Source organism: Macaca mulatta, chromosome 2 (genome assembly GCF_049350105.2).
Source record: "Macaca mulatta isolate MMU2019108-1 chromosome 2, T2T-MMU8v2.0, whole genome shotgun sequence".
NCBI classification, from domain to species: domain Eukaryota; kingdom Metazoa; phylum Chordata; class Mammalia; order Primates; family Cercopithecidae; genus Macaca; species Macaca mulatta.
In genome coordinates, this window is record NC_133407.1 from 162,254,551 (window position 1) to 162,277,216 (window position 22,666).

The following is a 22,666-nucleotide window of genomic DNA, read 5'->3' on the forward strand; positions in this document are numbered from 1 at the left end:
TGGGTGGTGGCTCATGCCTGTAATCTCAGCACTTTTGGAAGCCAAGGTGGGAGAATTGCTTAAGCCCAGAAGTTTGAGACCAGCCTGGGCAACATAGGGAGACCCTATCTCTACAACTGAAAAAAAAAAAATACTGGCTGGGCATAGTGGCACATGTGTCTGGTCCTAACTAACCAGGAGACTGAGGTGGGAGGATTGCTTGAGCCCAGGAGGTTGAGGCTGCCGTGAGCAGTGATTGTGCCACTGTACTCCAGCCTGGGTGACAGAGTGAGACCCTGTCTCAAAAAAACATTAAGCTCTTACTGGGGGAGAAGACAAAAAAACAGAGGATGGTATGTAATTAACTACCAGATTAATGCCAAAGAGACAAGAATAATTTAACAGAGAAGTAGGCTTTTTTTGTGATAGGATTGGTGAAACCCTCTGATGCTGCTACTGCTGGTTGGTGGTACACACCTTGAGCAAGGGTTTTGATTTTGGGGCTTTGAGTGGTAATCAGTATCTGTAATACTCTACTTCCCCAGCAGGTTCCTTTGATCCCCTCCTGTGGGCCTGGTCTTACCCTTATACAGTTTCCTAAACTTTGGCGCACATTGGAATTGCCTGGGGAGATTTAAAAATTCTTCATGTCCAGGTCACACCCCACGCCAGTTATATAACAATGTCCAGGATTAAGAATCAGGCATCAGTATTCTTAAAAGATTTCCAGGGGATTGTAGTATGCAGCAGTTTCAGAACCACTCCTCTGCTATTTAGTTCTATTATGATTTAGACAGATACCACTTAAAGAAGCTGGAGCTAGAAGCAAATGGTGTTGGTAATTTTTTTGTGACAGGATTGGTGAAACCCTCTGAATGCCCACCAGTAAATCTAGAACAAAAAGAACTCCTGGAAGTGATGGATCAGTTAAGACGTTTGCCTTCAGGACTGGACTCTGTATTACAGAAAACTGTACCATGGGGAGTAGCATTTCATCATGCAGGTATTTCATATTTATAATCTGCTATTAAGAAACCTCCAAAATTCCTCGTACTGTCTTAACTTTTATATTTGTGTAAATTTATTTCTTGTTAAACACACTTAATATCCTTAGATTTCTTTTTAAGAAATTGTATGGGCTGGGCGTGGTGGCTCACTCCTGTAATCCCAGCACTTTGGGAGGCCAAAGCAAGTGGATCACCTGAGGTCAGGAGTTCAAGACCAGCCTGGCCAACATGGCGAAACCCCATCTCTACTAAAAATACAAAAATCAGCTGGCGCTGTGGCACGCACCTGTAATTCCAGCTTCTTGGGAGGCTGAGGCTGGCAGAATTGCTTGAACCCAGGAGGTGGAAGGTTACAGTGAGCCGAGATCGTGCCACTGTATTCCAACCTGGGTGACAGAGCGAAATTGTGTGATAGATTAAACAAGAGTAAAACAAATATGTTTCAATTTACTTATTTGTATATAGTAGTCTCCCCTTGTTCACTGAAGCTATGTTCCAAGACCCCCAGTGGATATCTGAAACCATGCATAGTACCAGCCCCACATATATGATGTTTTTTCATAGCATGTTAAAACTTTTAAATGCATTTGAAATGTGTGTGTGTGTGTGAGGGGGTATATATATTTATATATATGGTATATAGTAGTCTTTCTTTGTAGAGAATATGTTCCAAGATCCTCAGTGGATGCCTGAAACCACAGATAGTACCAAACCCTCTATATACTATGTTCTTTCCTATATAGTGACAGTATATAGTGCAGGTAGTGTATATAGCATGGATACACTGAATAAAGGGATAATTCATGTCCTGGGTGGTAGGGCATGCAATGTAAAACTTATGAGTTTCTTATTTCTGGAATTTTCCTCTTTATATTTTTGACTTTGGGAAACTAAAACTGTGGAAAGCAATACCACAGATGGGGGAAACTACTATATATACACACACACAAAATTTACATTGTATGTAATTTATGATGCATACTAAAAAAGTGAACACCTGTGTACCCACCACTTAGTTTTAAAATTAGAACCCCAGACCTTTAAATTTTTAAATAAAATTGAAAATGAGCCAGATAAGTGTATATTCTATACGCTGTTTTTCATTTACTCATGTTTTTATTCATCACGTATTTATGTCAGAAGTATATCTGACCAATGTGATGCATAGGCCCTGAAGATATCTTGATGAATAAGGCATATCACTATCCACAAGGAGTTTATTATCTGGAACAGTGATTAGCAAGTTATAGTCTGCTGGTCAAGTCTAGCCTACCATCTGTTTTTGTAAATAAAGTTTTATTGGAACACAGTCATGCCCATTTGTTCTGTTGCTGCTTTCATGTCACAGTGGCAGGGTCGAATAGTTACAGCAGAGACCTGCTATTCCACAGGAACAGGAAAAGTTTGTGGACCGCTGGTCTAGAAAATAAGATAGAGGTATACTAGGGGCAGCAGATTCTACTCTTTTTTTGTTATTGTTGTTTTGTGAGACTGAGTCTCGCTCTATTGCCCAGGCTGGAGTGCAATGATGTGATCTCGGCTCATTGCAAACTCTGCCTCCCAGGTTCAGGTGATTCTCCTGCCTCAGCCTCCTGACTAGCTGGGATTACAGGTGCCCATGACCATACACAGCTAATTTTTGTATTTTTAGTAGAGGTGGGGTTTCACCATGTTGGCCAGGCTGGTCTCGAACTCCTGACCTCAAGCGATCCACCTGCCTCAGCCTCCCAAAGTCCTGGAATTACAGGCATGAGCCACTGCACCCGGCCAGATTATACTGTTAAAGAGGTAGACTGTGATGACTCCTTTGTCAGCAGTCATAACAATAGTTTCAAATATCTTTAGAGGCTTGAAGCAGACTCAAATCCATTTGTAAGTGGTCACGTATAATATTTTCATTATATATCAATAAATATATAAAAACATCCTTTTTTTAGGTCTTACTTTAGAAGAGAGAGATATTATTGAAGGAGCCTTCCGTCAAGGTCTCATTCGGGTCTTGGCGGCGACTTCTACTCTTTCTTCTGGGGTGAATTTACCTGCACGTCGTGTGATTATTCGAACCCCTATTTTTGGTGGTCGACCTTTAGATATTCTTACTTATAAGCAGATGGCTGGTCGTGCTGGCAGGAAAGGAGTGGACACAGTAGGTAAGTGAGTTTGAATTTAATTGTAGCAGCATTGCTGAAGGACAGTGTCTACTTGAAATTTGACTAGTGCCTGGCAACCTGTTTCTCATCATGCTATATTTCTTTATTATCCAGTGCACTCATATCATCATTTTGGATTCACTTAATATTTATAGTGAGTAAGAGTTATAATTTTCATATATATATATCATCAACTGTTGATTTTCTACAAATGTTGAATTAAGGTTTTCTTTTGTATTGTATACCATAAAATGATTTAGTATTATGTAAATCAAGATGACTTATTATTACTTAGCTGGAATATGATTTTTAATTTCTAAGTATAGTCTACTCTTTAGCACTAATTAATTTTCACAGACGTTAGTTCAACTTAGGTGACTGGTCTCAGAAATCAGACAAGGATGGTGGGATGCACCTTCACACTTCGGGAATAGGAACTTGACATCCCATCTTTTTTCTTGAAATCGGTGCTGGCTCTGAAAAAACACCTTTTCATTTTCTTACCTTGTACCAGCAAGTTATGATTTTTTTTTTTTTTTTAACCAGCAATCCAAACAAAAGTTTTGTCTTAAGCAGTGAGGAAGAGGTTTGTTTGAATTAAATGTCAAAGCGGCAGCAAACTTTATTTCTAATGTGCTGTATCGTTATATGTGTAACTAAATCATTATCAGCCATCTAACATTAAAGAACCTTGGGAGGAACATTCCCTGCCACTTTCCACTCTAGGACATAATTGTTATCTTTCTACCCTAGGACATAATTGATTCCAATATTTTATTAGATATGTCAAAAAAAAAAAAAAACACACAGGCAAACAGTTCTGTGGCTACTGAAAAGAAATCAGGAAATCCAGGAGAATACAGGAAGTGGATAGGAAATGGATATTCTAGGCAGAGGAACCTGCGTAGTACACTGAGGAAGTAACTTTTAGAATAAACTGACTTGTCACATGAAGTCCCCAAATATGTCAGTTCTCATTATTCATGGATTCCATATTTGAATTTTCCATCTTAACAGAATTTATTCAGAATCCCGAAATAATACCTCTGGGGCTTTTGCAGATGTATGCAGATCTGCGAAAAATTTGAATCTTTCCAAGCACACTTTCCCTGCTGCGGTTGAACAAGCCAAAGCTCTGCATTCTTGTTTCAGCTCTTATACTGTGAGCAAGCTTCTTTTTAATGGGCTAGTTAGTGCCACATTTTTCACATTTTTGTGCTTTTAGTGGGTGATTTTGCTGTTTAACATGACCCGCAAGCAAAGTACTGAAATGCTATCTAATGTTTCCTAGTGCATTAAGGCTGTGATGTGCCTTATGGAGAAAATATGTGATCAGTTTTCTGTAGGCATGAATTACAATGCTGTTTGCTGGAGCGCAATGTAAACAACTGTATACATTAAATAAGATATCTTTAAACAGAAACATGCATAAAACAAGGTTTTGTATTGATTAAGTGATGAAAACGTTTTTACTAGAGGCTTGCAGGAACCTAATCATCTATCTTCCTTGGCAGCAAGGGTTCAGTATTCTGTGTTCGTGGCAAGTTTATAGAACATGACTACCACAAATACTAAAAATTGACCATAATTTATCGGTAACTGGATTAGTTAGAATATAAATTCACTGCTGTAACAAAAACCAATACAATAGGTGTTTAACAAGATAGACATTAATTTCTTTCTCATATAACAGTAAAATTGTATTCTAGGCCTTATATGACGTAACTGTAATTTAGGCCTTATATGACGGCTATAGTGTGTCGGGGACCTAGTCTTCTATTTTGTTTTAACATTTTCAGCAATATAGTTTCTATCCTTGGTATAAGATGGCTAGTCTCGTCTCTCTCATCACATCTGCATTTCAGCCATCAGGAAGGGGAGATAAGGAAGCAAAGAGGCCACTGCTCAGAAGTTGCACATAGTATTTCTCTTCACGTACAGTGGGCCAGAACTTTCACATGGCTACATTCCCCAACTTTCACATGGTTGCATTTCACATGGTTATATTCCCCAAGAGAGGCTGAGAAATATAATCTTTAGCTTGGGTGGCCATGTGCTCAACTAATACTTAAGAAGACGTGAATGGCTATTGGAACAGCTTTCAGTCTCAGCCCCAATAATAAATGACTCATTTACAATCCCTGAAGGGCATTGGTCTGCCTTTCTTTTAAGCCCTGAAAATTTTGATGATTAAAAAAAAAAACAACAACTTCCAATTTGTTGGATTTTTCCTACAGCTGACATCAGATAAGTTTATCCTGTTTCTCTCTTACTTTACCTACAAAATATGCAGATTATATGTATATGCTTAGAAAGAGTTGGGGGAAGAGAGTGAGATTCTTCCTTCCCATTCCTATTTGCCTACCTCTGCCCATCCTCAATTCTCAGTGGACTCAGACCTCTGGGGAATGGAGTATAAGTCCATTTTACACAGATAATCTTCTCTCAGGGACAGAGGGTCTCTTAGTTAATGTAGAAGATAAGGAGAAATAAGAAATAAGATGAGTTCTTATTTGCCTTGTTATATTCTTAGCTTGTATATATTATGGGAAAGAACAATTGGAAGGTTAGTGCCCTGGGATAATTATCAAGCCTTAAATCAGATAACATTCAAACAGAACTAAAATATACGTAATAAGTTCATTTCTGAGGTCTTAAAGACTTCCAAGCTTTTGACCTTGCATATCATTGTATTTCAGGATGTCATATGACTTGTTCATAACTTCAAGCTAATCAAGAATATAGGAATATAGTGTTTTATATTCACTATGGAGATTTAAATACTTGGTCATGCTTTTTGTATCATGTAGCATCATTGGAAATTCTGTGCATTTTATAAGTGATATTCCTGGATAGCACATGGTGTTTTATTTAAATGACACTTCAGTCTTTCCATAGATGACTTAGAATCTTCCAGCTTAGGAAGATAGTGCTTTGTGCCAAAATAGCAATTTGCAGGTTCAGCAGTCAGTAATAAATTATTTGATTCTAAATAATTTCGACTTCCCTCTTGTGATGTGGATGAGTCCTCCCCAGACAGGTGGTTGCAGGAACCTGTACATATATACTGATGTTCATCTGGACATTTCATAAACCTTGCCCATTCAGAAAAAGCGCAGTTTGTTTTGTTGAAGAATCAAAGCCGCAAAAGACCTTTAAACAGGCCAAAGTGGCTTGTGTATCTTGCTGCTAATGCTAGTTGATTGTTTTCTTTCTTAAGCTGAGCTGTTTTGTAGCCATTGCAAAAGCCAGGTGTTATATTCATGTGATTTTTAAAAATTGGATATTGACAAATTATAACTGTGTATATTTATGAGGCACACAGTGATGCTATCTGTATACAATGCAAAATGATGGAATTAAGCCAATTAACATATCACCCCCAAATACTTATCATTTATTCTTCCTGTCTAACTGAAACGTTGTACTCTTTGACCATCTTCTCATCCCTCCAACTCCCTAATCTCTCTCTCTCCTGCTTGATTTAAGCCTGCTGCTAAAGCTTTCATTGCATTTTTCAGTTCAGTCATTGTATTCTTCATCTCTAAGATTTCTCTTTCTTTTTTATTGTTTCTATTTCTTTGTCAAACTTCTTGTTTTGTTTGTATATTGTTTTCCAAATTTTATTTGATTTTTTTATCCATATATCTTTGTAGTTCGTTGGACTTTCTTAGGAGAATTATTCTGGTTTCTTTCTCATTTCACAGATCTTCATTTCTTTAGGGTTCATTGTTGGAACTTTGTTAGTTTCTTTTGAAGGTATCTTGGCTTCCTGGTTCTTTGTAATCTGTGTTCTTGTGTTGGTATCTGCACATTTGAGGAGACAGCTATCTCTGGCTTTTATAGGTGTTCTTTGACAGGGATAGAACTTCAGTTGTCTAGCCTTTGATTCTGAATAGGCCAACTGATAGCAGCCCTGAGCAGACAAAGCTTGCTTTTGGCTTCTCTAGATAGTTGGGCTGCTGCCTTTGCTCTGAGTTTGGGTGGGACTGCTGGCTGGGTTCTGCTATCAGGTGAACCCACTAGCTGAGCTCTACAATCAGGCAGAGTTGCTCGTTTGGCATTGCAGTCACCTCTTGGCTGGGCCCCAGAGTGTATTCCTTGGCCAGGTGGTACCCCTATTTGAGATCTGCACTTGGATAGTGTTGCAGGCTGGGCCCCGAGGTTAGGTGGAGTTGCTATTCTGGACCAGTGGACCAGCTGCTATGCTCAGTGGAAATGCATGATTGAGCATGGTGGCTCATGCCTGTATCCCAGTGACTTGGGAAGCTGAGATGGGAGGATCGCTTGAGCCCAGGAGTTTGAGGCTTCAGTGAGTTATGATCATGCCACTGCACTCCAGTGTGAGCGACAGAGATCCCCCCTCTAAAAATAAAATAAAATAAGTGCATATCTGAGGTTTGCCTCCCTGCCTAGGTGGGGACTTGGAATGGGCTTTGAGACTGAACTGAGGGCTGTTTAAACTTCCACCCGTATGGCAGAACTAGTCCCTGCACTTTGCAAAAATACACTATGATAGGCATCTTCCACCTGGGGCAGGTCCTTGAGGCTGAGCTGAGCACTGTTTAAAACCCCAGGTTTGGCAGAACTAGCCCCTGCTCCTTTCCAAAATGCACTGTGATGGTCATCTCCCTTCCTGGGCAGGGTCTTCATGAGGTTTGACGCTGGGCCTAGAGGCTGACCATCTAAAGATTCAAGCCAGGTAGAATTTCCTACCACATCTGGAAGTGATCAGTTTGGCTTTGTGGTGGGCTACACTGTTAGCTGGTACCTCTGATTGGCACCACCACTGGCAGGTACACAGAGCTACCACCAAGATCTGCATGCCGGTTGCCATGAGCTCTGCCTCCTTGCTTTGCTTCTGCCTGACCCCAGGTGATCTAGCTGTGCTGTTACCCAGCATGTTCTCTGTGAGGTGAGAATAGAGTTGGCTTCTTGGGAAGCCTCTTGAAATGCTAGGGAAGCTATATGTTCTCTGGTTCTCTTTTCCCAATGTAGAAGCTATGAGCCCTGGGGATTCCTTTCTGTGTAGTACTATGCTGACTTAGGGGAGTGGAACGGGTGATGAGGTCAAAGTGAGATAGTTTGTCATACTAGATCTTGCAATTTTTATTCGGTTTTGTGGTCCATGCATAAGTTTCAGACTTTTTCCCAAGTTTTGGGTTTTTTTTTTTTTTTTTTGGTTATTGTTGTTTGTTTTTTTTTAGACATGGAATTTTGCTCTTGTTGCCCAGGCTGCAGTTCAATGGTGCAATCTCAGTTCACTGCAATCTCCACCTCCTGGGTTCAAGCAATTTTACTGCCTCAGCCTCTCAAGTAGCTGAGATTATAGGAATGTGCCATCATGTCCGGCTAATTTTGCATTTTTTAGTAGAGATAGGGTTTCACCATGTTGGTTAGGCTGGTCTTGAACTGCTGACCTCAGGTGATCCGCCCACCTTGGCCTCCCATAGTGCTGGGATTATAGGCATGAGCCACCACGCCTGGCCCCCCTGCTTTTTTTTTTTTGAGGTGAAGTTTCACTCTTGTTGCCCAGGCTGGAGTGCAGTGGTGCAATCTTGGCTCACTGCAACCTCTACCTCAAGGGCTCAAGCGATTCTCCTGCCTCAGCCTTCCAAGTAGCTGAGATTACAGGAATGGGTCATCATGCCTGGCTAATTTTGTATTTTTAGTAGAGATGGGGTTTCACCATGTTGGTTAGGCTGGCTGTTTTGTTTTTTTACCATGTTGGTTGCCTGGCTGTTTTGATTTTTTAATGGTGCCTATCTTTATAATCATTTATGGGATAAATAGCCAGTGATCATCGAGTTTATAATCCCTTTACTTTGTCCTATTTTGATTCTCAGTTTGGCAGTTGGGAAGGATAATCTGTACCTTCTCTTTGCTGGGGTGGTAAGGATATTCCAGCATTGTGCCAGTTTTATTTTTATTAAGAAAAAATAGTATTCTTCATTTGTGTTTTTGAACCTCTTACCTGTTTTCTTTCCCACAGTATTGGATTCATTTTTGAAGAAAAATTATGATTCTCTCTAGTCATAATTGTTGCAATGATAGTTTGTTCAAATCGTATAGTTGTATACAGCTTTAACATATAAGTGCTCTCATGTATTTTTGTTCATTTGGTTGTCACAATAAAGCATTTAGATTAGTAAATGTTGTAATATTTCCTAATTCTGGGTATCTACAAGTATTTTGGGTATCTACAAGTATTTTTGAATTTTTTTTATCATATAACTGGTAACAATTTACATTTGCATTTTACTTTATAGGTTTGAAAGTACCTCTATTAATTACTTCATTGTTCAATAATAATGGTTAATCCTGTAGGGGAAGAAAAAGACTTTTCCTTTACTTTCTTGGGTTCTGCAGTTGGGACCTGCTGATTACATTAACAGACAGATTAACAGGAGACAAGGCATTTAAACTTTATTTGATGCTAATCTTTTAATTTTTATGTACATGGAAGCCTTTATAGAAAAGGATTGAAGACCTGAGAAACTGTTAAAACCTGGGGTCTTATATAACATTTTAACAATGGACAGTAAATTGTGGAGAAGTGACAAGAAAAAGGAAAAGGTATCTGGGCTTTTAGGGGCAACAAATAGTGAGAAGGTAAGTATGTGGGGGAAACTGATGGAAGATAGAAGTTATTTTAGTAGGTAGAGTTTGTTTGTGCAGACGCATCTCAGTGCTGATCTGTCTCCAGTGATAAGTAAGGGTTGTTGTGTTGTATGGGAGAGGGGAGGGAAAACATCATCACAAAGGGAAAAATTTATTCTTGCTTTTAGGCAGGTAGGGAGAGGACAGAGGACAAAGAGTTCTTTCTGTGTTTGCTGCCTCCCAAAGGCCTTCAGCTCAAAATAATCCTTATGCCAAAGTGGCATAGTTTGGAGTAGCATATTCTGATCCCCTTGTGTCCAGAGTTCAAAAAAATAGCCATAATTTTTTTACCATAACAACCACTATCATCTCTTGTCTCCTTTTAAGCAAAGTAAATCAACTTAAAATCTCTTTAGCAGATATCTTATGGAACTATATTGGGATTTTGCAAATGCATATCTTTTGGTTATAGGCGAGAGTATCTTAATTTGTAAGAACTCTGAGAAATCAAAAGGGATAGCTCTCCTTCAGGGTTCTCTAAAGCCTGTTCGCAGCTGTCTGCAAAGACGAGAAGGAGAAGAAGTAACTGCCAGCATGATACGAGCTATTCTGGAGGTAAGAGAGAGTTTGCTAAATTACCATTTGCTCTTTTATGCCTAAATTAAAGTGGTAAAATATTAGTATATGAAACTCTTAGGTTTATTTCTTTTTTAAATTTATTTTTGGGACAGAGTCTCACTCTGTCACCCAGGCTGGAGTGCAATGGCATGATCTCAGCTCACTGCAACCTCTGCCTCCTGGGTTCAAGAAATTCTCCTGCCTCAGCCTCCCAAGTAGCTGGGATTACAGGCACACACCACCATCCCCGGCTAATTTTTGTACTTTTAATAGAGATGGGATTTCACCATGTTGCCCAGGCTGGTCTTGAACCAGCCTTCAGGTGATCTGCCCACCTTGGCCTCCCAAAGTGCTGGGATTACAGGTGTGAGCCACTGTGCCTGGTGCTTTATGTTTTTTTTGTTTTTTTTTTTTTTGAGATGGAGTCTCGCTCTGTTGTCAGGCTGGAGTGCAGTGGCGCCATCTCAGCTCACTGCAACCTCTGGCTCCTGGGTTCAAGGGATTCTCGTGCCTCAGCCTCCTGAGTAGCTGGGACTACAGGTGCCTGCCACCACACCCAGCTAATTTTTGTATTTTTAGTAGAGGCGGGGTTTCGCCATGTTGGCCAGGATGATCTCAATCTCCTGACCTTCTGATCTTCCCACCTTGGCCTCCCAAAGTGCTGGGATTATAGGCGTGAGCCACCATGCCTGGCCCATTTGTTTTTCTTTATAAGAAAATATTTTATCTACTTTAAGGAGAACTTTTCTGTTGTCATCAGGTGTTATCAACAGTTACAGTGAGTGGTGATGAGAAAGTTAATAAAAAATCTCTACATTAAGATTCTAAGAACATTTTAAAAAATGAGAATGAAATAGCTTTCTTTATTTTATATTCAGAGGGCTTGCATGTTTTGTTTTATTTATTTATTTATTTATTTGAGATGGAGTCTCACTCTGTCTCCCAGGCTGGAGTGCAGTGGTGCCATCTCGGCTCACTGCAAGCTCCGCCTCCCGGGTTCACGCCATTCTCCTGCCTCAGCCTCCCAAGTTGCTGGGACTACAGGCGCCCGCCACCACGCCTGGCTACTTTTTTGTATTTTTAGTAGAGACAGGGTTTCACTGTGTTAACCAGGATGGTCTGGATCTCCTGACCTCGTGATCTGCCCGCCTTGGCCTCCCAAAGTGTTGGGATTACAGGCGTGAGCCACCGCTCCTGGCGGCTTGCTTGTTTTATTAAAAAGTTACAGAAATTTTCAAATATCTTCTTTCAGATAATAGTTGGTGGAGTGGCAAGTACATCACAAGATATGCATACTTATGCTGCCTGCACATTTTTGGCTGCAAGTATGAAAGAAGGGAAGCAAGGAATTCAGAGAAATCAAGAGTCTGTTCAGCTTGGAGCAATTGAGGCCTGCGTGATGTGGCTGCTAGAAAATGAATTCATCCAGAGTACAGAAGCCAGTGATGGAACAGAAGGTAAGTGTGACTTCTCAGTTGCAGTTTACTCACTTTTTCATCTTTAGTGAGGGTGTATGACCGCTCAGTAAATGGAAATTGTCTTTTCATGTAGTATAAAAGGAACTTGATATTTTGAGCAGCATATCAACTCATTTTTAGTAAATCAGTATTGTATTTAGCAACTTCAGACCATTATTATAGAGCCTGCTCATACATTTTCATGCACTGGATAAAGTACTATTTGTAAAATTTATCAGCCGGGAGGGTTAGCTTTGGAATACAGAAAGATAGTATTTTGTTTTATTTTGAGTGTTTGTTCCTCTGTTTCCTCACCCTAACCCTAAACCAGGAAAGGTGTATCATCCAACACATCTTGGTTCGGCTACTCTTTCTTCTTCACTTTCTCCAGCTGATACTTTAGATATTTTTGCTGACCTGCAAAGAGCAATGAAGGGCTTTGTTTTAGAGAATGATCTTCATATTCTCTATCTGGTAAGTTCTGTTTTAACGATTATATTTGTGAAAATAGGGAGAAAAAATAGATATATAATTCTGAACATCAATGATACCCTGACAGAACATCTTGTCTGTTTTCCATGCATAGGTTAGTACTGGTGAGAATAGAGAAAAGGTAAGAAGAGAATTGTTTTAAAGTAATAATCTAAATTGTTCTAGTTACTTTTAAATTTATTTTCTCCAGCCTCCTTTCAAAAAATATTTGAGTTGGTTTATAAAAAATATATATTTTACAATGTATAAAAGAACAGCAAAGGAAAATGTAATATCAGAAAATTAAAGATAAGATCATGATGTAAAACTCAAGCAAAGGTCAGTACACAAATATGCATGCCATTAAGTCATGTCCAATGCTGTTGTCAACTTTGATTCTGGGTTTTCTAGCAACTAAAAGAAAGAGGGAAGCTTGATTAGTGTTAATATTCATAAGATAAAAGACAAACCAAGTTTAGGAAAAACATTGCATTTCCCTGCCTAAGAGAAATTTAGTCCTAAAAGGATACTTTGGAACTTAACATTGTTGATAAAAATCTCTATAATAAATGCCATAAGGGATTTAGAAGTTTGTTTACATTAGACAGTGCTCTGTGAATATTGTTTTGTATAACAAAGATATTAATAAGAATTGGATAGTGTTGGTCATATTCTCTGGCAAGAACCTGATCAGAAAGAATTAATTTTGTCAGTTAAGAGCAGATGCATGCATTTTGATAAGCAAATGATAGGGGGAGGTTAGTAAAATTGAAAGTCTCATTAGAATGAAGGGGGCTGATCAGGAAATGTGTTTCAATAAAAAACACTATGTAGTGAGCAGAGCGGAAATATCTAGACAGTGCCAATTTTCTTTTCTTACAAACTCGCATAATGCATGATAGGTTCAAAGGTCTGTGCCCAAGAATGTGACTGGGAGGAATCTCAAAGCAGGTTTCACCGGTCATCTATCATGGCCTTAAAAATAAGTCTCATTTATTATACAGTGGCTAAGATTGTGGGCTTTAGGGTCAGACTGCCTTAGTTCAACTTTTGGCCTCATCACTTAGTAATCGTACAACCTTGGGTAAGTACTTAACCTCTCTTAAGATTTCATTTCCTCATTTGTAAAATGGAGATAATAATTCCCACCTCAGGGCTGATAGTCTTTGATGAATATTTGGTATCTGAATAAATATTTAATAACATTATCTATTGTTTCTAGTAAATTCTCCCATAAACATTATGTAAGTCATTTGCCAAATTACCTAACTATTCCTACTCCTGTTCCCTCTCTAAAATATGAAGACTGTTGGCAGTGTTATTATGCTGAATGTTTGTGGTTAGTGGTCTTGTGTACTTCTCTCACCATTCGAGTTGCATGCCCTTCAAGAGTTAGTTGTGTTCCCAAACTTGTTCATGTCAGTTTGCTTCTGAGAAAATTAGGCTGAGGCAGAAGGATCACCTGAGGCCAGGAATTTGAGACCAGCATGGGCAACAGAGCAAGAATCTGTTGCTACCAAAAAAAAAAAAAAATTAAAGATTAGTTGTGTGTGGTGGTGCATGCTGGTAATTCCAGCTACTTACAAGGCTGAGACAGGAGAATCACTCGAACCCAGGAGTTCTAGGTTATAGTGAGCTATGATCGCACCACCATGCTCCAGCCTTGGTGACAGCAAGAAACCTCGTCTCTTAAAAACAAACAAAAAAATATAAGTGAGATAACTGAAAGCTCTGAGAAAAAGTTACAGGAATTTAGACAGGGGAAAAACCAAAAGGACACTGCTGAAAGTTTATTTTGCAATGATCTTTAATTTCTAATTTTTTTTTTTTTTTTTTAGTAGAGTCTCACTCTGTTGCCCAGGCTGGAGTGCAGTGGCACAGTCTTGGCTCATTGCAACCTCTGCCTCCCAGGTTCAAGCGATTCTTCTGCCTTAGCCTCCTGTGTAGCTGGGACTACAGGTGCATGCCACCACACCTGGCTAATTTTTGTATTTTTAGTAGAGACAGGGTTTTACCTTGTTGGCCAGGCTGGTCTTGAAGTCCTGACCTCAAGTGATCCACCGTCCTCGCCCTCCCAAAGTGCTGGGATTACAAGTGTGAGCCATCGCACCCGGCCAGCAATTATCTTTAATTTCTAACTTCACGTTACAGAACAAAAACTGGATTTCTTAAACAATGTATTGTGGTTATGGTTTAAGAAAGCCATGGTAAATTCTAATCAACAGACTCGTGCTCAAAAGGCCTTGACCCCTAGCTCAAAGCACTGGCAGTTAAAATACGTTTATGTTTTAAGTTAGACAAAACATTTAGTATTTGCATGTACTATTTTAGATTTTGAATATATAAAATATTTCTGTGATTCAAAAGTCAGAACTATATAAACAAGAATAGTCAGAGAAGTCTGACTCCTATGACCATCCCTTCCACACCTTTTCTACCCACCTTTCATAGATGACTGTTTTCATTCATTTTTTGATGTATCTCTTCTCTTTTTTTAAGTTTACAAAAATTGTCATACATATTCTTCACCTTTTTTATACAGAGGGTAGCATGCTGTATACATTATTCTATACCTTTTTCTTCTTAATAGTGTATCTTGGAAATCACTTCATATGAACTCATTTTTTAATCTTTTTTATAACTATAATTCTGTTGTGTAGGTGGATGTACTGTTGTTTAGTCTATCAGTTCCGTATTGATGGACATTTGGATTGTTTTCAATATTTTGTTGTGGCAAATTATGCTGCAGTAAATAATGTGGTACACACAGTATTTAGTTTTATGGAGGTGTATCTTTAGGAAAGACTCCCGGAAGTGCAACTGCTGGGTAAGATGAAAAACCATAAGTGATTTTGGTTTTGCAAAGTTGATCTCTGTAGAGTTTGTATCATTTTCCTGTTTTACCAGTGATATATGAGAGTAGTTGTTTTTTCACGGCCTCGCAAGTAGTGAGAATATTGTTAAGCTTTTGTATTTTTGAGTGTAGTTTTAGTTTACATTTTTTTACATTATGAGTAAATTTGAACATTTTCCCCCATTTATATAAAATGTCCAGAATGGCAGTCCATAGAAACAAAAAGTACATTTAGTGCCTTAGTAGTTACCCAGGGCTGGGGGAGTGTGAGGAGGCTGGACGAAAATGGGGAGTGATTGCTAATGGGAGGATTCCCCACCTCCCTCCCCAGTGAATTGTCCATGTCTTTTGCTCATTGTTCTGTTGTGTGTGGTGTTTGTTTGTTTGTTTTTGTTTTGTTTTTAGTTTTAAAGGTTTTTTATATATTAGGGAGATTGGTGCTTTGTGGTGTAAGTAGAAGGATTTTCCTCTTGGTTTTTCACTTGTCTTTTGACTTTGCCTATCGTATGTTTTATCTAGCATTTTTTAAAAAATGCAGTTGAATTTATGAACTTTCGAATTAGTGAGAACTTTTTTTTGCTCTGAGATTATTAAGGAATTCACCCACATTTTCTTCAAGTAATTGTACAGTTGTGGTCCCCCTATTTTTTTTTTTTTTTTTGAGATGGAGTTTTGCTCTTGTCGCCCAGGCTGGAGTGCAAGGTGCAATCTTGGCTCACCGCAACCTCCGCCTCCTGGGTTCAAGCGATTCTCTTGCCTCAACCTCCTGAGTAGCTGGGATTACAGGCATGAGCCATCATGCCTGGCTAATTTCCTATTTTTTTTTTTTAGTAGAGATGGGGTTTCTCCATGTTGGTCAGGCTGGTCTTGAACTTCCAACCTCAGGTGATCCACCTGCCTCGGCCTCCCAAAGTGCTGGGATTACAGGTGTGAGCCACTGTGCCTGGCCTCCCCCTATTTTGAGCTCTGCTTCATTTGGAGTGTATTCTAGCATATGGTTCTTCAGTTTCATGTTTTTTTCATAATGGCTATCTGTAATCTCAGCATCATTTATTAAAAAATTAATTTATGTAATGACTCAAGATGGCAACTTTTATCTTCTGTATTTCCATTTGTATTTGGGTACATTTCTAATTCCATTTGTCATTGTGTATATTTCTGTTTCACTTCTTGGTCTGACAAAAGACCAGTTTGACTGATTTTTGTGCCAGTGGCTCTGTTTTAATTAAAAACTTTCTGGTAGGGCAAGTTTCCCTTCATTGCTCTGCTTTTTCAGTGTTCATAGCTATTCTTTTTGGCTTACTGTATTAGTCCATTCTCACACTGCTGTAAAGAAATTATGGAGACTGGATAATTTATAAAGAAGAGAAGTTTAATTGGCTCATGATTCTGCAGGCTGTACAGGAAGCACAGTGGCTTCTACTTCTGGGAGGCCTCAGAAAGCTTCCAATCATGGCAGAAAGTAAAGGGGAAATAGGCACATCTTATATGGCCAGAGCAAGAGAAAGAGAGTGAGAGAGAGGTGGGAGGTGCCACTCACTTTTAAACAACCAGATCTCACAAGAACTCACTGTTGCAATGACAGCACCAAGGGGGATGGTGTTAAACCATAAGAAACGGTCTTCATGATCCAATCACCTGCTACCAGGCCCCATCTCCAGCATTGAAGATTACATTTCAACATCAAATTCGGTGGGGACACATATCTAAACTATATAAATCCACCCTGCCCCTAAATCTCATGACCTTCTCATATTCCAAGATACAACCATCCCTTCCCAACAGTCCCCCAAAGTCTTAACTCATTGCATCATTAACTCAAAAGTCCAAAGTCTCATCTGAAAGAAGGCTAGTGCTTTTCACCGATGAGGCTGTGAAATAACAAAAGCTAAGTTAGTTACTCCCAAGATGCAATGGGGGTATAGGCATTGGATAAATACTTCCATTCCAAAAGACAGTATCTGACTTGGTTAGGTTGTATAATCCTTTTTATGTTGCTGGATTTGGTTTGCTAGTATTTTATTTGGTTTGCTAGTATTTTCGTCATAAGATACATTGACCTGTAGTTCTCTTTTCTCGTGATGTCTTTGTGTGGTTTTGGAGTAATATTAACTGCACAGTATGAGTTAGGATATATTTCTTCCTCTTCTGTTTTTTTTGTTTGTTTGTTTGTTTTTTTGAAGAATTTGTTAAAGATTGCTGTTAATTGTTATTTAAATGTTTGGTGAATTTCACCAGTCAAGCCACCTGGGCCTGTGCTTTACTTTGGAGTAAATGTTTTGATGATGAATTTAATCTTTTTACTTATTATAACTATTCAGAGTTTCTATTTGTTCTTCAATCAGTTTTGGTAGTTTGTGTATTTCCAGAAAATAGTCCACATAGATTATCTAATTTGTTGGCATTTAGTTGTTCATAGTATTCCCTTCTAATCCTTTTTATTTATGTAAGGATGATGGGGGTGGTTCCTCTTTCATTCCTGATTTTAGTAATTTGAATCGTCCTGCACCATTTCTTGATCAGTCCAGCTAAATAGTTTTCAATTTTGTTTTCTTTTCTTTTTCTCTTTCTTTTCTTTTCTCCTTTCCTTTCCTTTCCTTCTTCTTTCTTTTTCTTTCCTTCTTTCTTTCTTTTCTTTCTTTCAGCGGATCATCTGAGGTCAGGAGTTTGAGACCAGCCTGACCAACATGGTGAAACCCTGTCTGTACTAAAAATACAAAGTTACAAAATACAAAAATTAGCTGGGCGTGGAGTCCAGCTACTTGGGAGTCATAAGTATTGACTGGGAGCAGGCCCCAGCCAGGCTGAGGCAGAAGAATCACTTGAACCTGGGAAGCAGAGGTTGCAGTGAGCCGAGATCACGCCATTGCACTCCAGCCTGGGTGACAGAGTGAGACTATCTCAAAAAATTTTTTTTCTGTACTGAACTTATAGTTTCTTTTGTCATTATTCCCTAAATAATACAGTTTATCAGCTATTTACCTAGTATTTATGTGGTATTAGGTATTATAATTACTCTAGATGATTACTCTGTATATGGCAGGATGTGTCTAGGTTATATATAGACACTATCATTTTATATCAGAGACTTGAGCATCCATGGATTTTGTTATCTGCAGGAGGTCCTGGAACCAGTCCCCCACAGATAATAAGAGACAGCTATACATTTTGCTATGGTTTGGTGGAGTTCTATAGATGTCTCTTAGGTCTAATTGACTTAAAGTGTTGTTTTAGTCTTCTATTTCCTTTTGATTTTCTTAGTAGTTCTATTCATTGTTGAAAGTCAGGTATTGAAGTTTTCAACTACGGTCGGTATTCTCAGAGAATTTGTTCCCCTGTACCTCTTTTACGGCTCTTTTTTGAATGAAGGGATTATTTTTTAGTATAGTCATTATCGCTTAAGGACAGTGATACATTCTGAGAATTGCATCTTTAGGCAATTTTGTTCTTGTGTGAATATTACAGAGTGTACTCACACAAATTTAGATGTTATGGCCTGCTGCACACCTAGGATATATGGTATAACCTAACTGCTGCTAGGCTACAAACTTGTTTGGCATGTTACTCTACTGAATACTGTAGGCAGTTGTAATACAATGGTAAGTATTTGTGTATCTAGACATTTCTAAACATAGAAAAGGTAATGCAACATGTTAGACGTTTTGATGACTATGATGTCACTAGGCAATATTAATTTTTCAGCTCCATTATAATCTAACGGGACTACTGTCATATATGCAGTTTGTCATTGACCAAAATGTGACTATGCAGCACAAAATTGTATGACATTTTAATTTTGTACGTTTATCTCTATATTTTTTGCTCTCTTTTTTTTTTTTTTATGGTTACTCAAGGGATTATCAGGTACAGCTGAAAATTTATACTAACTTAATTGCAGTGAGATAAAGAAGTATTCTTAAATAACTCTATTTTGATTCCTTTTTTTGTGCCATTGTTGTACTTATGGCATCATTATGTGTTGCAAACCTAATAGTACGTTGTTATACTTAGTATTTTATGTAATTCAATGTTTTTAGAGAAGCTGAGAGAAGAAAGGAGAGCAAATATACATTTACAGAGTTTGCTTCATTAACGTTCTTATTTATGATTGTTTTTTTTCTTCATTTATTTCTATGGATTTGGGACACCATCTCTTGTCATTTCCTTAGTTCGGTACAGCTTTGCTTTCACCTGCCTCCTGTGGGCTGATACTGTCAAATATATTGTGATTTTTATATGTTATGGGCCCAACAATACAATTATATGCATATTGGCAGGGCGTGGTGGCTCATGCCTGTAATCTCAGCACTTTGGTAGGCTGAGGCGGGTGGACCACTTGAGGTCAGGAGTTCAAGACCAGCCTGGCCATCATGGTGAAGCCCCATCTTTACTAAATATATAAAAATGAGCTGGGTGTGGTGGTGCATATCTATAATTCTAGCTACTCAGGAGGCTGAGGCATGAGAATCACTTGAACCTGGGAGGTAGAGGTTGCAGTGAGCTGAGATTGTGCCACTGCACTCCAGCCTGGGCAACAGAGTGAGACTGTGTCTCAAACAAACAAACAAACCCAATACAGTACAATTATATGCATATTGTTTTATAAATTGCCTTTTAAATCACTCAGAAGAAAAGAGAAATATGTAATGATACTGTTTTTATATGTACCCACATAATTTCCTTTGTTGATGCTCTTTGATTTTTTTGTTTGGAATTGAAATATGGTTTTGGGTGAGTTTCTTTCAAGCTGAAGAGCTTTCTTTAGTATTTCTTTGTTTCTTCTTTTTTTTCTGGAGACAGAGTCTCATTCTGTTGCCTAGGCTGGTGTACAGTGGTGCAGTGGTGCAGTCTCTGCTCACTGTAACCTCTGCCTCCCAGGTTCAAGCAATTCTCGTGCCTCAGTCTCCTGAGTCCCTGGGATTACAGGAATGCACCACCACTTCTGGCTAATTTTTTTTTGTATTTTTAGTAGAGACAGGGTTTTGCCATGTTGACCAGGCTAGTCTTGAACTCCTGACCTCGAGTGATCCAGCCTCCACCCTCCTGCCCACCCAGCCTCCCAAAATTCTGGGATTACAGGCGTGAGCCGCTGCGCCTGGCTAGTATAGTATTTCTTTTCTTTTCTTTTTTTTTTTTTTTTTGAGACGGAGTCTCGCTTTGTCGCCCAGGCTGGAGTGCAGTGGCGCGATCTCGGTTGACTGCAAGCTCCGCCTCCCGGGTTTACGCCATTCTCCTGCCTCAGCCTCCGAATAGCTGGGACTACAGGCGCGCACCACTTTTGTATTTTTAGTAGAGATGGGGTTTCACCGTGTTAGCCAGGATGGTCTCGATCTCCTGACCTCGTGATCCGCCCGCCTCGGCCTCCCAAAGTGCTGGGATTACAGGCGTGAGCCACCGCGCCCGGCCTTAGTATTTCTTATAAAATGGATTTGCTAGCAAAATTTTCTCAGGTTTTGTTTATCTGGGAATGTTTCTGTTATATTTTTATTTTTGAAAAATAACTCTCCTTTATATAAGATTCTTAGTTGAGGCTGGGCATGGTGACTCATGCCTGTAATCCCAGCACTTTGGGAGGCTGAGGCAGGTAGATGGCTTGAGCCTAGGAGTTTGAGACCAGCAACACGGTGAAACTCCGTCTTTACCAGAAAAATACAAAAATTAGCCAGGTGTGGTGGTATGCACCTATAGTCTCAGCTACCTGGGAAGCTGAGGTGGGGGGATGGCTTCAGCCCAGGAGGTAGACGTTGCAGTGAGCTGAGATTGTGCCACTGCACTCCAGCCAGAGTGACAGAGCCAGACCCTGTTTCAAAAGAAAAAACAATGTTTAGTTGACAGATTTTTTTTTTTTCTTTGAGTGGTTTGATATGTCATCTCACTGCATTTTCTGGCTTTCTTTTTTCTGTTGAGAAGTTAGCTGTTAATCTTATCAGGTTTCTCTTATACACGATGACTTGCTGTTTTCAAGATTTTTTTTCTTTAGCTTTAATGTTTTGACTGTGATGCGTCTTTGTGTGGATGTCTTTGTATGTATCCTGCTTGGAGTTAACTGAGTGTCTTGGATATGTAGGTTAATGTTTTCCATCAAATTTGGAATACTTTCAGCCATAAATTCTTCAGATGATTTTCCTTTTCCTTTGTGTCTTCTCCTGGTACTCATTATGCATATGTCGGTATACTTAATGTTTCTCATATTCCTTTAAGGCTCTGTTCATTTTTTCTGCTTTCTCTTCTCCCTCTTTCAGATTGCATAGTCATTATTAATCTATTCATGTTTGCTGATTCTTTCTTATGCCAGCTTGGATATCTTGTTGATCTCTCTAGTAAATTATCCATTTTAGGTCCAGGTTCGGTGGCTCACACCTTTAATCCTAGCACTTTGGAAGGCCAAGGCAGGAGCGTTATTTGAGTTTAAGAGTTCAAGACCAACCTGGGCAACATAGTAAACCCCATTTTAGTTATTGCACTTTTTTTTTTTTTGGAGACAGGTTTTTGCTCTGTTGCCCAGACAGGAGTACAGTAGCACAGTTATGGCTCACTGCAGCCTTGACCTTCTGGGCTCAAGCAGTCTTCCCACCTCAGCCTCCCAAGTAGCTGGGACCAGAGGCATATGCCATCATCCCTGGCTAATTTTTGTACTTTTTTGTAGAGACAGTGTTTCACCATGTTGCTCATGCTGGTCTCGAACTCCTGAGCTCAAGTGGTCCTCTCCTTTCAGCCTCCCAAAGTGCTGGGTTTATAGGCACGAGCCACTGTGCCTGGCCAGTTATTGTACTTTTAACTCCAGAATTTTCATTTGGTTCTTTAAAAAATAATTTTCTCTTTATTGTATTCTCTACTTAATGAGACATTGGCATCGTGCCTTTTACTTCAAGCATGCCTTTTTTTTTTTTTTTTTTTTAAACCATGTTTATAATGTTTGCTTTGAAGTCTTATTTCAGTAGCTGGAGCCTCTCAAAGGTATTTCTTTTTATTTCTTTTGCCTGCTTTTCCCCCTGTGTTTGAGATGCACTTTCCTATTTCTTATATGTTTCATAATTTTTGTTGAATCTTGACATTTTGGGTATATATCAATTCTGAATATTGATTCTTCCCTTCTCTCCTCTATGTTATTGATTCTTTCTTGAAAATTAGTCAGAATGCTTAAGATTCTAACTACAGTTAGAATATTGATATTAGAAGTGTCTATGATTAAAAACTTAGGTTCTGGCCAGGTGCAGTGGCTGACGCCTGTAATCCCAGCATATTGAGAGTCTGAGGCAGGAGAATTGCTTGAGGCCAGGAGTCAGAGACCAACCTGGGCAACAGAATAAAACCCAGTTTCACCAAAAAAATTAGAAAATTAGGCAGATGTGGTGTCACTCACCTTATAGCCCCAGTTACTTGGGAGGCTGAAGTGGGAGGATTGCTTGAGCACAGGAGGTTGAAGCTGCAGTGAACTGTATCCCAGCCTGGATGATAGAACAAGACCTTGTCTTAAAAAAAAAAAAAAAAGACTTGGGTTCTATAAAATCCAGTTTGTATGCTTAATGA

The 22,666-nt window shown here is 39.1% G+C and overlaps 1 protein-coding gene across 7 annotated transcripts in view; it reads left to right on the forward strand.

Moving 5' to 3' along the window:
• POLQ (DNA polymerase theta) overlaps positions 1–22,666 on the forward strand; it is a 105,915-nt gene that overhangs the window by 23,381 nt on the left and 59,868 nt on the right. For all 7 annotated transcript variants that reach the window (XM_015129970.3, XM_015129971.3, XM_077993847.1 and 4 more), the window contains 5 exons: positions 836–982; positions 2,924–3,136; positions 10,209–10,351; positions 11,607–11,811; positions 12,143–12,285. In XM_015129970.3, coding sequence (XP_014985456.3) covers positions 836–982; positions 2,924–3,136; positions 10,209–10,351; positions 11,607–11,811; positions 12,143–12,285 — 851 coding nt within the window. The remainder of the gene's footprint in view (positions 1–835; positions 983–2,923; positions 3,137–10,208; positions 10,352–11,606; positions 11,812–12,142; positions 12,286–22,666) is intronic.